Source organism: Sorex araneus, chromosome 4 (genome assembly GCF_027595985.1).
Source record: "Sorex araneus isolate mSorAra2 chromosome 4, mSorAra2.pri, whole genome shotgun sequence".
NCBI lineage: Eukaryota > Metazoa > Chordata > Mammalia > Eulipotyphla > Soricidae > Sorex > Sorex araneus.
The window spans coordinates 48758726-48775882 of record NC_073305.1 but is presented as its reverse complement, the minus strand read 5'-3'; the positions used below and the strand labels follow the sequence as shown (position 1 = coordinate 48775882).

At 43.8% G+C, this 17157-nt stretch overlaps 1 protein-coding gene across 3 annotated transcripts in view; it reads left to right on the top strand.

Moving 5' to 3' along the window:
- Nucleotides 1-17157, top strand: part of SFMBT1 (Scm like with four mbt domains 1) — a 127302-nt gene that overhangs the window by 89125 nt on the left and 21020 nt on the right. For all 3 annotated transcript variants that reach the window (XM_055136228.1, XM_055136229.1, XM_055136230.1), the window contains exons 7-13: nt 652-746; nt 1871-1972; nt 3348-3498; nt 5694-5776; nt 11065-11191; nt 13025-13138; nt 15883-15925. In XM_055136228.1, the coding sequence (XP_054992203.1) occupies nt 652-746; nt 1871-1972; nt 3348-3498; nt 5694-5776; nt 11065-11191; nt 13025-13138; nt 15883-15925 (715 nt within the window). The remainder of the gene's footprint in view (nt 1-651; nt 747-1870; nt 1973-3347; nt 3499-5693; nt 5777-11064; nt 11192-13024; nt 13139-15882; nt 15926-17157) is intronic.

Genomic DNA, 17157 nt, shown 5'->3' with positions numbered 1-17157 from the left:
GTCGGCCACGTGCAAGGCAAACGCCCTACCCGCTGTACTATCCCTCCAGCCCCTCAAATAGCTATTTGAATCAAACTCAAGGATTCAAAGAATTCTTGAGTTTGAAGCAAACTGTTGATTTAAAAAAATTCCATTAATACTAAAAGTTGGAGTTACTATTTAAGTCAGTTTGTATTTATTATTATTTATTACCCCAGCTTCCATGTTTGTATTGCATTATTTGGGGCTACAGCAGTCCTTGGGCTCTTACCATTGGTATATTCACAAAAATTACTATTTATTCAGGTAACAAAAGTAAGGTGCAAGCTCTTTGAGTGAAGAGTTTTTGGGTCTTTTCCTTTTACTAGCAGAAAGGTTTTAGGGATTGGAGTAATAGTATAGCAGGTAGAGCATTTGCTTTGCATGTTGCTGACCTGGGTTCGATTCATGGCATCCCATATAGCTAGCCCCTGAGCACTGCCAGGAGTAATTCCTGAGTGCAAAGCCAGGAGTAGTCCCTGAGCATCACCAGGTGTGGCCCAACCCCCATTCCCCCCCCCCCGCCCCCACACAAACATACAAAGTTACTTTTTATTTTATGTGACTGTTACTGAAATAGTTGTAGAATATGTTTTCTCATAACTTAAAGTATTCTATCTTATTTTGCTAAAGCCATCAGGCATATGAAAAATGAAACTGAGTGGCAAGAAATCTTGGCCAAAGTGAGAGCGGAGGAAGAAGAGCCATTACCATCATATTTATTTAAGGTAAAAAGCAAACTAAAACATATGAAAGACAGGAATTTATCTTACATAGAAGAGTGAAGCAGTTTGGGGCGGTACAAAAGCATAAAATGACCCTGAATCCTGTGCACGGTCTGATGGAGGAAAGAGGTTTAAAGCTGGAATGATGAGCCGCCTTTTCTCCCTTCTAATGGTAGTCTAGATTTTCTAAAAGTTCTCCAAAGGCGTTTTTACTGTTTTCTGTCTTACATATGTTTTACAAACTTATTTTCCTTCTCAGTACCTTTTCTTTTTTAATTGAATCACCGTGAGATAACAGTTGCAAAGCTTTCATGTTTGAGTTTCAGTCATACCATGATCTAACACCCCTCCCTCCATCAGTCAACATTTTCCACCACCAATGTCCCCAGGATCCCCCACCCTATGCCACCCTTCCCTTGCCTCTCTGGCAGACAGTTTCCCCCATCCCCATACTCTGTCTCTACTTTGAGGCATCATAGTTTGCTCGAATTTTCCCACCACCATTTAAACCATTTAAGCCTGCCTGCCAGGGCAGACACTAGACAATTTATTTTCTATTGCTCACTCTGAATATCATGGAGAGACCCCACCATAAATGGGTGGGGCCCAGAGACATCTCCGTAGGGCGCTAATCCATTGTGGGATTTATTTGGGAGTCTCTGGACCAAGGCCATTGGTGTGCTGAGATGGCGCCTGGAGGCAGACTGTGGGCGTGACAGCCCGACTCCTGTGCCACCACTGAGGCCTGGCGTCTTAGTCCTGGAACCGCATACCTGCGTCCTGCTTCTGGAAGCTCGTGGCCGCCGGGGTTTCATCTGGAGCGGGCAGAGAGGGCACACCTGCTCCATCTGAGGTGCCCCGTTGGGATTGGCTCGGCTCGGGGTCGGGAGAGATCTCCGGTGAGCTGCTGAGTCTCTCTCAGTACCTCTGTGTTCTAAAGACAGAAAGTTGGATTTCCTGAGGTTCCCCCCCAGAATTTTTTTCTGGTGAAGAAAATGGTAGGCTCAGATCATTTACCAGAAACCAAATAGTCCCATTATTTTAATTAAGAGTAGTATTCAGCTGTATGTGAATATATAAAACTGAAGTGAAATTACAGTGTTTTCCTCTTGGTATTTGCATTTCAGGACAAACAAGTGATTAGCACTCATTCATTCTCTGTGAATATGAAATTGGAAGCTGTGGACCCCTGGTCTCCTTTTGGGATCTCTCCTGCTACAGTTGTTAAGGTAAAGCCATCTTTGCCTGTGCCCTAAGGTAAAATTATGGGACAACTCTTGGTAAGAACTACTGTGAGGGTGACTATTTCAGGGAATTGGTAGTGTTTTGATCATTAGAGCCTGCTAGTCCAATTTGGTTTTTTTTTTTTTCTACATTGTGAGGCTATAATTAGTTCTGTGCACAGTCCAGCTCCCCATGGTCCCTTTTTCCTCAGTGCCTGGAAGCCCCAGCCAACCAGAGCAGGCTGCGTAGGTCACTACGGCAGTGGACAAGACTGGGGGCATGTTCTCTGGGGGCAGATTTAGCCATCCTTATGTAGCGAGCTTTAACCCCCTGACAAGTCATGGTATCTGGAAAGTATGAAGTGATTGGTGTCCCAGTAGGCTTGCTCCAGCCAAGGATCCTAGATTCAGATGTGAATCTTCTGGAAGATTGCAGTCAGGACTAACCAGGAGAACTTAGCAAGTTATTAAGTTCGAGTGACTCAGTGAGAGAACTGAAGCATAAGAGTGAAGATTTCAGTTTAAGAATAAAAAAACTCCCTGTAAGAAAGTAGAACCAAAAGATTTCAGTTTTAGAATAAAAAAAAAAAAACTCCCTGTAAAAAAGTAGAACCAAAAGTGAAATCAAAAAATAGTACAATCATCAGAAATGCTAAGTCATTTGTCCTGTAAAGATTTAAATTCTTGCTTTGGAAGAAGAAAATTGGATCAAGGAGGGACTCTGAACTGCAGTGGCATCAGAAAACTGTTTGGAATGTAAAGGGCTACAGGACAGTAGGGAGTCAGAGGCGATCCTTGAAAACCTTCTCTTTGGCATTTCAAAGTGACTAGGTGAACTAAAGAGAGTACAGCAGGTAGGGCGCTTGCCTTGCACATGACCAACATGGATTTAATCCCCAGCACTGTATGTGGTCCCTTAAGCCCTGCCAGGAGTGATCTCTGAGTACAGAACCAGGAGTTAGCTTTAGCCTTACTCTTGGGGTGGCCCCCAAACCAAAATAAATAAAAGTGGACTAGGATCTAAAAATCTAGTATATAGTGAACTTTAATTCTCATTAAGCTAAACTAAACTTTATTTGGAGCCAAATATTTGGATTTGAATCCAGGTTCTGCTTCATGACAATATCACATGGGGCATGTTCTTTAATCTCTTTTAAACTAAGTTTCCGAGGCTATAAAGGTACCTACTTCATTATTTTATTAGGAATATTAAAATTGAATTTAATAACTGAGAGGTACTTTAATTATTACTCGCTAATAATTAAAGACATTACTAATTCACACTGAGTTTTGTTACCTGTTTGGCATGTGAAACTCTGTGTTTGTGTTTATCTACATACACATAATATCATCTTCCTGTTTTGTGTGTTATGTCACACAGGTTTTTGATGAGAAGTACTTTCTGGTGGAGATGGATGATTTGCGACCGGAGACGCGTGCTCGACGATCTTTTGTGTGTCATGTTGACAGCCCTGGGATTTTCCCTGTGCAGTGGAGTCTCAAGAATGGTTTACACATCAGCCCCCCTCCTGGTGTGCATCGATTTCCTTCTGATTGTTCAAAAGAAGTTTCATCAGATGCCTTTAGTTGGATCTCTTATCTCCTTTCTCCTCATGCCCCAGCTCAAGCTGTCCTTAAGCTTTTGGGCACCTAAGAAAAGTATAAGGAGTGACCTAGGTCCCACCAATTTACGTATCTGAAAGTTAGAAATTAATCTAATAAGCTGTTAAAGAATATTCTATACTCCCACCTTGACATGTATTTCCATACCAACCTGAGGCTCCTTGATGGCACCTTAATTTATTCTGTCCTCTGTGTTTTGGGAGGACAAGATGTGCATTGATTGTTGGGGGGTTGGTTATGAAAACCAGAGCTGGGAGGAAGGATAGTAGAGATGATTGAGGTTTCTGGGCCTCAGCCGAGAGGGATAATCTGCAGACTCCTGAAGCGGGCTTGTGTCCAGAGTAGGGTCCACTGAGGCTATGCTTAGGAAAGTAGCAGTTTCTTTTCTTTGTATTATTTTCCTAGTATTTGTAAAATATCATATTTGATCCTTTGATCAAGATTTTTTGTTTGTGGGAGCGTGGGGGGGGGTGCCAGGCTGGACCACACCCAGCTATGCTCAGGGGTTACCCCTGGCTCTGGACTCCTGAATCACTCCTAGTGACATCACATACAGTACTCAGGCAACTGTATGTGATATTGGATGTTGGGCGCCGAACCAAAAGTCAGCTGCATGCAGGCAAGCACCTTACCCGCTGTACCAATTCCCCAGACCCTGATTGAGACTCTTAGATGATACCTTAAATAAAACCTAGTTGAACTTTAAAAAAAAAAAGCCTAGTTGAACTTGATTGAAATTTTAATTATTTTTTTAATTTAGAGTATCTGGAGATAACAGTTATCTGATTAAATTTCAAAATAAGGGCTTGACAGTCTGTATCCTGGAGTTTAGACTGTTGGCATAGCCAAGCTTTGTAAATGCCCACAGCTGAAGCCCTGGCGTGGCAGTGTTAACTGGTCATAAATCCAGAGCATTTGCCTTTTAGTTAGGCGTTATTCATCTGATGAGCATTTACAGAATGTTTGCTGAAAATCAGGCGTGGGCTAGTGACTAGGGGACAAAAGTGCACATAAGCAGTTGCTTTAAGGAGCAGGAAGGGGAAGGCGGAGTGTCCCAGTTTCTCCTTCATCAGTGGGCACAGTGGAGACTCCTGCCCAGGGGGCTGGCTCGGGGCACATCGACAGCCAGAAGTTCCCACTTTGCAAGAAAGCCCTGGGAACTGCACGCTCTTTATTCTGACTGCTGCCTTTACGTGAAAAGGAGAATACACAGACACAATAACTAAACTAGATCTTTTGGCCTGGAGATGAATTAGGTAGTCAGAAAGGCAGGTAATCTACCATGAGGAGTTGATGTGGCAGCAGGGGAAAACAGTCTCATTGGGCAGAGAGCTGAGCTAGGGGCTGCCGGACTCAGCCCATATATATATATATGTATATATATACTATATTCATGTATACATTCATATACATTATGAAAATTCTTTACTGACTTAGTAGTTTTATAGATTTTTACCTTTATAGCCCAATACCATAATAGAAATGGTAATAAAACTGGATTTGTTAGTATAAACCAGATCCAATCATAATTATCTGAAATTATTTTGGTAAATTGCCAACAGCTAGTTACAAAAAATATTGCTCAAGGTAATTGCATGGTTTGAGACTTTTAAGTTTAAATCTATATTCAGAGGTACTGGGAATGTAGCTCAGTGGTAAAATGTGTGAAGCCCTGCACACACACCTGTGTCCAGAGAATTTTGTTTTATTCTTCTAACCGACCAGAATGACTCTGTTTTACAAAAGTCTCTATCAATGGTTTGCATTTTTAGGGTGTTTTACCCCTTCTCTAAGATGATCAGTTCCAAGAACCGGAACAGTAGTACAGCGGGTAAGGTGTTTGCCTTACATGTGGCCAACCCAGGTTCAATTCCCAGCATCCCATATCGTGCCCCAACCACTCAGGACTAATTCCTGAGTGCAGGGCCAGGAGTAACCCCTGAGCATCGATGAATGTGACCCAACAAACAAACAAACCAACCAAAAACAAGGAAAAAAAGCATCAGATGAGCAAAGTTAGAGGCTTTGGGTAGAGACGTGGCAGAGTCTGTGCCAGGCAGCCCTGTGGTGTGGTGCGAGTCACTGTTCTCTTGTCCCCGTCTAGGCTACCCGAGCCAGGACTTCGACTGGGCCGACTACCTCAAACAGTGTGGTGCTGAAGCTGCCCCACAGAGGTGCTTTCCCTCGGTGAGAACCCGCTTTCCTCGTGGCCCTGCTCTGGGCTCCTGGGGGCTCTGTTTCTTATGTTTGTATGTTTATTACTCTGAGGTCAGCTCTGTTACTCAAACCAAACAGATATCTCGTCATTCAGAATAAACTGGTCCAAGGGAATCTTTATACCAGAAGTTAATTTTTAATTTAATAAGAAAGATGTCCTTTTCAAATTAAAAAAAGCTAAAATTATTTAGAACTGGGGCTGGAGTGATAGCACGGCGGGTAGGGCGTTTGCCTTGCACACGGCCAACCCGAGTTCGATTCCCAGCATCCCATATGTTCCCCTAAGCATCGCCAGGGGTGATTCCTGAGTGCAGAGCCAGGAGTAACCCTTGAGCATCGCTGGGTGTGACCCAAAAAGAAAAAACAAAAGAATAAATTAAAATTATTTAGAACTTATTAAATTTGAATTTAAAAAATTTATTTTTAAAAATTTTAAAAATATTTTTATTAGTTAATATGATATGAATTAAAAGTGTTAGTCCATTTCTTTCCTTTTTTTTTTTTAAATCTTTTTGAGGTACCGGGGATGGTATACAAGCCCTCACATATGTGAGGCACCTACTCTACTACTAAGCCACATCCTTAAACCTTCAGAAGTGTTTGTGGGGCCCCTCCCAGCAGTATTTGGGGAACCCCAGTACACTCTTGTTGGTACTGGCAGTAGTGACATCTTAGTGCTTTTGTGCACCTAGAGGCCCCCCTCACCCATTATTGATAGTTCAATAATGTGAGAATATGTTAAAACACAGTGGAAAAATTATTTAAATACACTATCAACATATTCACATGGCTTATAAAACCAAACAGTAAAAGACTTAAAATTTAAAATGTGCTTCCCTGCTTCTCTCTTTATATTGTCTCTCTTTCTAGAAGTATTTACTTCTTGTTCTTGTTGTTTTTATGTTTTGATGTTTATATGCATTTAATTTTAAAATAATATTTTGATGTCTTCTGAGTCACTAATTTTAGACAAGGTGTATTGCTTCTCTATTATAGTATATCAGTATTAGCTATTAATATCACCTTACTCCTGTCTTACCCACCTCTTCTTCCTATAAGAATTCTGTTCTAATTTTTGGTTAAATCTTAATGGAATATTTGCATTATTATATGTACTCACATATTCACAGCTGAGCATTGCAATATATTGTGATTGTTTTTTTCATTTGTCCTTTTTTTAATGATCGCCATGTGAGACTGGGGATATAGCCCGGTAGTAGAGCTCATGCATTAAACGTGGGAGGCCCAAGGTTTGTTCCCTAAGCAACATAACAGTTTTTAACCTTGTTCCTTACTATTTTATTAACTTAATTTTAGGGCCACACCTGGCAATGTTCAGATGTTACTCCTGGCTCTGCACCCCGGAATCACTCCTTGCGGTGCTTGGGGGATGGCAGGCATCAACTCTGGGTTGACTGCATGCAAGGCAAAGGGTCTACAGGCTGTGCTATCCTCTACTCTTATGTTTGGATTTTGGACCACACCCATTGGTGCTCAGGGATAATTCCTGACTGTGCTCAGGGACCACTCCTGGCGGTGCTGAGGGGACCATATGTGGTGCTGGGGATTGAACTTGGTGGGGTTCGGGCGAGGCAAGCACCTTACCTGCTTGCTGTACTATCTCTCCAGCCCAATTGGTTTCTTTAGTTAGGGGGGTTGTGCATCTGATGATACTCAGGGCTTACTCCCAACTCTGTACTCAGGAATTGTGGCTGTGTTCGGGGGACCATCTGGGGTGCTGGAGATCAAACACAGGTTGGCTGTGTGCAAGGCAAACACCTTAACCTGCTGTACAATGCTGCGAGCCATATAGCCCACTCACACTTTTTTTTTTTTTTGAGCCACACCTGGCAATGTGTGGAATTAATTTTGTTTTGATAGGTAGTTCTTCCCATGCTTCCAGAAGTCTCTCATAATTGTTCCACAGAGGAAACCTCATCAGGAAACTGTCAGTTCTCGTGTTTTCCTTAGAGACAATCCCTAGAAACCTCCGTTCTCTTTTTCCCTGGGTGAGTTGCTTTCCAGGCATGACGTAGAGTCTGTTTGATCAGTGCTCTCCATGGAATTGTCTCCCCCATCTCAGGATTTGGGGTTCTTGTTTACATTTGTTTGCTTACATGATTTTGGGTTCTTATTTACATGATTTCTAGTTCTTGGTTTACTCCTTTTTTTTTTTTCTTTTTGGGTCACACCTGGTGACGCGCAGGGGTTACTTCTGGCTCATGCACTCAGGAATTACTCCTGGTGGTCCTCGGGGGACCATATGGGATGCTGGGAATCGAACCTGGTTCGGCCACGTGCAAGGCAAATGTCCTCCCTGCTGTGCTATTGCTCCAGCCCCAAGGTTTACTCCCCTTTAATAGTTCTCTCTCAGCTTTCTGAAATGGGATGCAAGGAAGGTAAAAACTTTGCATTACTGAAAATATCCTTGATCTACTAACTTGATTGATAGATGTTGTTTTCCTTTAGAATAATGGCTCAGGCCAGCTCTGACAGTGTTTGGTGCTACTTCCGGCTCTTCTCAGCATTCACTCCTGGCACTCCGGCGCCTCCTGATGACAGACTATGAACTCTCAGGACGCTGTGCTATCTCTCTGGCCCCCACTTAGAATTTGGTTTTATTTTAGGGTCACTTCTGGTGGTGCTCAGGACTTATTCCTGGCTCTGCTCAGGGGTCACTTCTGGTGGTGGACCATTTGTGGTGCCAGATATCAAACCAGGGTCAGCCATAAGCAAGGCAAGCCCCTTGAGCCCTTTCCTATCTCTCTGACCCAGTGCTTTAGAGTCTTTTGAACATTTATCAGCTGTTTCCTACCTTGTGTTGTTCTTCAGAAATCAAAAGCCATTCTTCCTCATGCTCTTTTATAGATGACTTACCTTTTTTTGCTCTCCTTTTTGTAAAGTTACAGCATTTTTTTGTCACCACATTTCCCAGCGTCTTGGAAGTGGTGTGTCTTCACCCATGGGCTGGCTGCTCAGTGACCATCATCTTTCTGTACAATGGTGCCTTTCTCTGCTTTCTCTGGAATCCCTTCTTTTGATTTCTTCCCTTGCATTTTCTTTCTCTTCTTTATGAGTTCTTTTATTTAGATGTCGGTTCTCTGAATCAGGCCTCTAGTGTTTTTCTCTTGTTTTCTGTTTCTTAGTTTTAATCAAGGTAGTTCTAGGTACTGTTCTGAATTGCAATGTCTGTTCTCTCGTTATGTCTTTCTAGGTAGCTCTATGTATTTAAGGACACGAGCTTGGGGCCAGAGAGAGAGCACAGCTCGTAAAGCACTTGCTTTGTACACTGCCAACCCGGGTTTGATCTCCAGTACTTCATTTGGTCCCAGAGCACTGTAAGGGGTGATCCCTGAGCACAGCCAAGTGTGGCCCCAAACCCCCTCCTCCATCCCCCACCAAAAAGCCCCCAATTTAGCACATTCTTTATCATGGAGATTTGTGCCCTTGGCTTGCTGCTCTGGAGAGAAGCATGTTTGTTCTGTCCCCCCCACGTCCCTCCCTCTCTCCTTTCTTCCTTCTCTCCACCCCCATATTCATCTCAATAAAAATATTTTGTTTACTAAAGAAAAAACTCAAACTTTAGTTTTTTCTGGATTCTTCGAAAGAAGAGATGACAACCAAATACAGCAATTTTGATCCAGAGGCTGCACATTTCTAAAACATTTATTTTAAGTGACCCTCCTATGGACAATCATTATTTATGTGGACTGCCTTTTTTGGTGTTCACAGATGTTAGTGTTTATGGCATGACAGAACCCTTTTCAGGGAGGGAAGCGAGCCCACGCTGTGAGCTGTTGGTTCTGGCAGAATTTTAGGTAGTCTTTCATTTATTGCAGGGGCCGGGGCGGAGGTGTTGGTGGTTGGTTCACACCAGTGGTGCTCGGGGCTTAATCCTGGCTCCATGCTTGGGGATCACTCCTGATGGTGCTTGGGGACCACCTGGGGTGCCAGGGGTTGAACTGAACTGAGCTTGGCCAGCCGACTCTCTCTCCGGCTCCTGGGTACTCTCTTTCACTGATCCTTGCAATATAATCCAAAATAAGAGGTGTTTTTCCAGTGTGATCTGACAGCTGAAGAAATTGAGACAGATTACACAATTGGTAAAAGGGCCACACAGAATAATAATTCAGGTTTAACTGCCTATACACCGAGAGAGACATGTTTTCTTTGTTTCACTAAGAAAAAAAGCAAGGGCCCAGAAATGTGGCTCATGTAGTAGAGCGTCTGTTGCATGTGTGAGGTCCTGCATTCAACTCTGAGCACCACCAATGTGTGACCCTCGTGGCCCCCAGGCACTATGAAGGAAGGAAGGAAAGGAAAGGAAAGGAAAGGAAAGGAAGGAAGGAAGGAAGGAAGGAAGGAAGGAAGGAAGGAAGGAAGGAAGGAAGGAAGGAAGGAAGGAAGGAAGGAAGGAAGGAAGGAAGGAAGGAAAGAGTGCGGCCTTTGAGTTCCTCAATTTAATATCACTGTATCACTGTCATCCTGTTGTTCATCAATTTGCTCGAGTGGGCACCAGTAACTTCTCCATTCATCCTAGCCCTGAGATTTTGGAAGCTTCTCTTTACTCGTCTTTCCCAATGGTGCTGCATTGGAGGCTCTTTCAGACTCAGGGGAATGAAACCCATCATTGTTACTGTATCTGGCATATTGAATACACCACGGGGAGCTTGCCAGGCTCTGCTGTGCAGGCAGGAAACTCTCAGTAGCTTGCCTGGTTCTCTGAGAGGGGGAACTAGACTCTAAAGAGGTCGTGGGACTGCGAATGCCGCTGTGCCTCCGAGGAGCGCTGTTTTATAGTCTCTGGATCTTGGCCATTGATAGTATGACATGGCACTGGGACAGTTTGTAGGTGTTATTGCCTACCTACTGGTGAAAGGGGGATTCGGGTGGAGGAGGCCCAGTCCTGATCAGAGCAGGCTTGGAGATCTCCGCCCCGGGGCTCTGCTTCGGGGCAGGGAGGGAAACTGAAGCCACGGGGCCCCTGTGAAGACAGCCAGGCGTAGGGGCAGGAGACTCTGCATCGCTCCTTTCCAGGAGCTTTGTTTTACAGTCTCTGGATCTTGGCTGTTGATGGGCTTACATGGTGCCGGGGCAGTGTGTGGGTGTGACTGCCAACCTACTGGAAAATGGGGGATATTCAGTTTAATATTGAAATCAATATAAAATGTGAAGATTAATATTAAATGCAGAACAAAGACTCAGAGGGGATGAGCATGAGATAACGCTGTCTATATATTTGCTTGCTTTATTCCTAGTCAGTCCCTGAGCATGAATTTAAGGAGAATATGAAGCTTGAGGCGGTGAACCCGCTTCTCCCTGAGGAAGTGTGCGTCGCCACCATCACTGCAGTGAGAGGTTCCTACCTGTGGCTCCAGCTTGAAGGTCAGTGCCAACACCCCTCTCTAGTACGATGTTAGCTAAATGGAGGTCTGGTCTAGAGAAATCTAATTTGCAATATAAGGTTTAAGGCTAAACATTTGTTTACCTGACCCTGAATTTCAAATTTTGGGAAATGAATGTGGAATGGAAACCGTTTGCAGCAGTTGTTCCCTACTGCCTTGGAAGGGAAAGTCCAGGTCAAATATCACGTGTTTGGGACTGGGGAGATAACCCAAATGGCTAGTGTGTGCTCAGCACGCAGGAGGTTGGGGTCCAGTCCCCAGTACCACATGGTCTCCTGAACTTTGCTAAGAGTCACTCCGAAACACAGAGCTGGGAGTAGCCCTTGAGCGTTCCCGGGTGTGGCCCCAACCCTCCCCAGTAACTTATAATTGGTTGTGATCAGAATATGTGAACCTGAACATCAATGCCTCCCTTATCTGAGAGGTTAACATTTTGCTTGCCCCCAACAAATAGAGTCAAAAAGGATGTAGAATAGAAAAAAACATTATGAAAATTTACATAAAAGCATTAATCAATGATTGGACAGATTTGTAGATGGAAATCACATGTGAGTATTTAATGCTACATTGTATGTTGCCTAAGTTTCTTTTTTACTCAGCTGCAAATCGTACTGGACTAGAGCAGTAGCACAGCATGTAGGGCGTTTGCCTTGCACGCAGCCGACCCGGGTTCGATTCCTCCGTCCCTCTCAGAGAGCCTGGCAAGCTACCGAGAGCATCCTGCCCGCACAGCAGAGCCTGGCAAGCTACCCGTGGTGTATTCGATATGCCAAAAACAGTAACAAGTCTTACAGTGGAGATGTTACTGGTGCCCGCTCGAGCAGATCGATGAACAATGGGATGACAGTGCTACAGTGCAGACAGTGCAAATAGTACTGTGTCCAGTTTGTAGAATTTACACTGAATGAAGATATCAGAGGACTGTGTTGACTGTAGACGTGTGTGTTGGGTGGGGGGTTGGGAGGTGCTGGGCTGCACCTAGGGGTGCTGGTTGGAGAGAGGCTTCTTCTGACTTTGTGCTCAGTTCTCACTCCCTGGTGGTGCTCATAGTACCATGTTATGCTGGCATTACCCTAGTCTGATTTCCAACATCACCTGGTAGACTGGGATCTGCTGCATGCAGGTGCCTTAGCCTTTGTACTCTCTCTGGTACTTTGATGTTGGCTTTTATACAACTCTGCAGAGCAATTTGCCTGTCTCTTCCTCATCAGTTCTCTGTCTACTGGTTTGCTCCTTTGTTTCAAATATCAACACCAATATACCTTGTGAATATAACTGTTTTTTTTTTAAGTTTTGGTTTCTAATTATTTCATTGACTATTTTTCTTTTCAATATCTGAATGTGCTATTGGTAGTTTCAATTGCTTATTTGCTTTTCCCAACTGAGGGTCACCGTGATATTAATTACCCATTTGGGGTGGCTGGAGAGATAGTATAGTAGGTAAGGCACTTGCCTAGATTGCCCGACTTGGATTTGATCCCCCACATCCCACATGGACCCCCGAATAGTGCCAGGAGTAATTCCTGAGTGCAGAGCCAGTAGTAACCCCTGGGCATCTCTGGGTATGTGACCCAAAAACTTAAAAAAATAAAAATTACCTATTTGGTGTTTACATAGTTATGTATGGGAGACAGTTTGCTATTTTTCTTTTATGTTTGTCACATATGAAAAAAGTATGTGATAAAACACAAATTCCTTGTGCAAAAGAAACTTGCCCAAGAGATTCTATATTGCTGCAGTATTGGAATGCTATCTAGGATTGGTTTATGAAAAAGGCTGTTTAATGGTCTAAAATATTTTTCTAATTCAACAGGTTCCAAGAAGCCCATCCCTGAATGTATTGTGAGTGCGGAGTCCATGGACATATTTCCTTTGGGCTGGTGTGAGACGAATGGCCACCCGCTCAGCGCGCCTAGAAGAACTCGTGGTAGTTATCTGTTTCTGGGTCAGAAGTGAGGGCTGAATAGTCTGCCATGTGGCTCTGACTACAGTGGCTCTGGACATCTCAGAGAAGGCCAAAATGAGGTCTTTTTCTTCTTAGCAAATGATGTTCTTAATCAGTATTTGTCAGGAATCTCAGGTGGGGCCCAGATTCGGGATCTGAATCTCTTGCCTGGCTGTGATCAAGATGTCAACCGGAGCTCTCGCCCAGCCAGGGTCTGCTCCTGCGCTCACTCAGACAGTTTGTTTCCTCATGGACCTTCAGAGGACGCAGTTCCCTGCCTCTGTTGCCTGCCTCCTTAGGGCGTCTCAGAGCCAGTGATAGAGAGCTTGAGCAAGAGAGAAGGAAGAGTGTTTTTATAATCTGACCTTTAAAATGCCTGGAGATCAGAGGGGTAGTGCAGGGGTTGGGACACTTACCTCGCATGAGGCTAACTCCAGTTTGGTCCCCTGACCATTCCCCAAGCACCACTAGGAGTTATTCCTGATCACCTCTAGGAATGGCCAAAAAAACAAAGAACAAAACGAAAATACTTAGGGTCTTTGAGTTGGTCCCTGGACCCTAGCTAGCAGGGAGCGGGTGTTTAGGCCACACCTGACAATGCTCAGGGGTTACCACTGGCTCTGAACTCAGAGAATACTTCTGGCAGCACTTGGGGGCCATAAGGGGGAAGAGGGATCAAACCCAGGTCAGCTGTGTGCCAAGGCTAGTGCCTTACCTGCGGTACTATTTCTCCAGCCCCTGGCTATTTTTGTTATCATAACCATCCTGTTGATGTTATCTTGGAGTGGTTTTAATTTGCATTTCCCTTATAATTAGTTATATTGAGACCTTTTCCAGTACTAATTGGCTATCAGTGTATTTCTTTGGAGATATTGTCTTAAGTCCTTTGTCTATGAAAAAAATTTGTTATAGCCTTTTAAAAGTATTTTCTAGATGTCAATCCCTTATCAAGCATATGATGTATAAATAAATCTACCGATTTTTGGGTCCCTTTTTTTCTCTTTAATAGTATCCTTTGATGGGCTGGAGCAATAGCACTTGGGTTTGGTTCCCAGCAACCCATATGGTCCCCCGAGAACTGCCAAGAGTAATTCCTGAGTGCATGAGCCAGTAGTAACCCCCCCCCAAAAAAATAGTATCCTTTGATATATAAAAGATTCTCATTTAAGTCTAGTGTGTGGTTTTGTCTTATGTTGCCTGTTCTTTTGGTGTCGGTGCCAGATCCAGTGTTGTGTTGTGAAGATTGCACCCTGTTTCCTTTAATATGAGGGGGCGGCGGGGGCGTTTCCCAAGCAGTGTACTCAGTAGGCCACTCCCGGTGCCGCTGCTCCAGCCCAGGGTGTCTGTGTTCAGGAGCCATGCAGTGCCAAGAACCAGCCCAGGGCCCCCGCATGCCCAGGCGTATGCGCTGACCCTTTGAGCCATCTCTCCAGCCCCTCTGAGAGGATTTTTATAGTTTCAGCTCTTATATTTAACTTTATTTTATTTATTTGGACCCATTTTTAGTTCATTTTTATGCATGGTATAAACTAAGGGCTCAAGATTATTCAGATGAATATTAAGTTTCTCTAACATCATTTGATGAAAAATCTCTACTCATTTGTGGTAGGTACATTGATAAAGGGATGGCTGTTGGACCGTCTCATGACTGAAACCCAGTCATGAACAACTTTGTAACTGTGTGTCTCATGGTGATTCAGTTAAAAAAATGTGTCCTTTCCCCACCCATGTAAAAATCAGGCAATCTGTTCCTATTTAGAAAATAGAGGATAAAGGGGCCAGAGAGATAGCATAGTGGTAAAGGCTTTTGCCTTGCGCATGTCTGACCCAGGTTTGAATTCTGGCATCTAAATATAGTCCCTTGAGCCCTGCCAGGAGTGACCCCTAAGCACAGAGCCAGAAGTAAGCCCTAAGCACTGCTGGATATGGCCCCGAGCCATAAGTATTAAACATTATGAGGGGTGGGGCTGGAGTGATATACCACAGTGGGTAGGGCGTTTGCCTTGCCTGCGGCTGACCCAGGTTCGATTCCCAGCATCCCATATGGTCCCCTGAGCACCGCCAGGAGTGGTTCCTGAGTGCAGAGCCAGGAGTAACCCCTGTGCATCGCCAGGTGTGACCCAGAAAGTAAAATAAATAAATAATAAAAATTATGGGGCTGGAGCTATAGCACAGCGGGTACAGCATTTGCCTTGCATGCGGTCAACCTAGATTCGATTCCTAGCATCTCATATGGTCCCCTGAGCACTGCCAGGAGTGATTCCTGAGTGCAGAGCCAAGATTAACCCCTATGCATCAGTGGGTGTGACCCAAAAAGCAAATAAATAAATTAATTAATAAATAATTTAATAAAAATTATGTCTATCTATCTATATAATGTGAATGACCCTGGGAAACTCTGAAAGTACTATTTTGAGAAGGTGAGGTTTCAGCCCAACCTCGAGGTGGTCAGGGTCTATTCCTGACCCTGTGCTTGGGCTTTCCTCCCAGCAGTACTTGGAGAAGCGTGTAGGACCCAGATAAAGCCAGGAATGGCCACATGCATAGCAAGCACACACCCCTGTCTTATCTCTCTGACCCAAAAGCATTGTTTGACCTCCAGATAAAGATCATAACCAAAAACTGTGCCATGGTCTAGATAGTTGTATGTATGTATCAGCACTTTCAAAACTTTCCCTTTGTCTTTTTTTCTTGAATATATATGTATATGTTTAAATTTCTTACAGTATACAAACAGAGGAAAATTGCCGTGGTTCAGCCAGAAAAACAGTAAGTAATGCAATACTATTTCTGCAATTGACATTTGAAAGTTAGAATAGCTAGAAGAAAATAATAAGAGTTTCTCACCTGTGATGTTATTTTCTCAGAAGCATTACCATTTAATTTAACATTTACATGCTTCTTCTGATAGGGTATGCATTTATTAAATTGGAGCAATATACAAAAGGGTAAAGAACATTCTTGGAATATTCTACAAATAGTCTTTTGGCTTTTGGTGCCTGGTGGCATTTGAATAAGAAAAAGAAAATAGAATCTCTATACTGGTATGTGTTGAGGAAGGGCAAAAATTGTAAGTCTGGATATGATTTGTCACAGTGGAAAACACAAATCTTGAAATAGAAGCCAACTCTAAAAGAAAAAAGACTCAAAAAAGTACCTGTGTATCCGTTCAAGATGCCCTTTGTAGCACAGCTTCATACACAGCTTTTGAGAAACAGTTCACCAATACAGCTCTGAAAAATTCAAGGGTCATGGTCTGGGGAGATGGTTCAAAGGGCTGGAGCACAAGCTTTGGGAGTCCTGGGTTCTATCCCCTATGGTCCCCTGAGCACCACCAGGAGGGACACCCCCTCCCACCACCCCACAAAAAGTATATGGGTAAATGTTTCCATTCTGGAGAAGCTAGTGTTCACTTGTGCATCTCTCTCTCTCTCTCTCTCTCTCTCCCCACACACACACTCCCTCCCACATTTATAAGTACATTTCTTTGAGTAAACTACTTTGAAAAATAAAATTTTACTTTGAAAAATAAAATTACTTGGATTAGTTAGTACTGGGGATGTGTCTCAAGTGCCCGAGTGTGTAGGGTTCCATCCTGGGTTCTATCCTGGCTTCCATCCCTGGAATCACATTGCTCTCCTGCTAGCCTTGGAGCCTCCAGAGCATTGTTGGCAGTGCTCCCCACAAAAAAAAAAGCTAAAAAGCTAACTGACGTGTGTGTGTGTGTGTGTGTGTGTGTGTGTGTGTGTGTGTGTGTGTGTGTGCGCGCGCGTTAAACGTTGGATCTTAAGTTCTATACTAGTTTGCTTGGGCTGCCATTACAAAATACTGCAGAGTGGGTGACTTGAACAACAGAAATTTTCTACGCGCCCCTGGAGGCTGCACGTTCCTAGCCAGAGGCTCTCCTCTTATCTTGCAGAAGGTCCTTTTCTCTGCTGTGTTCTCACTCAGCAAGGGAGAAAGCAAGGGAGAGCTTTCTCTCCTCTTTTTGGTTTTGTTTT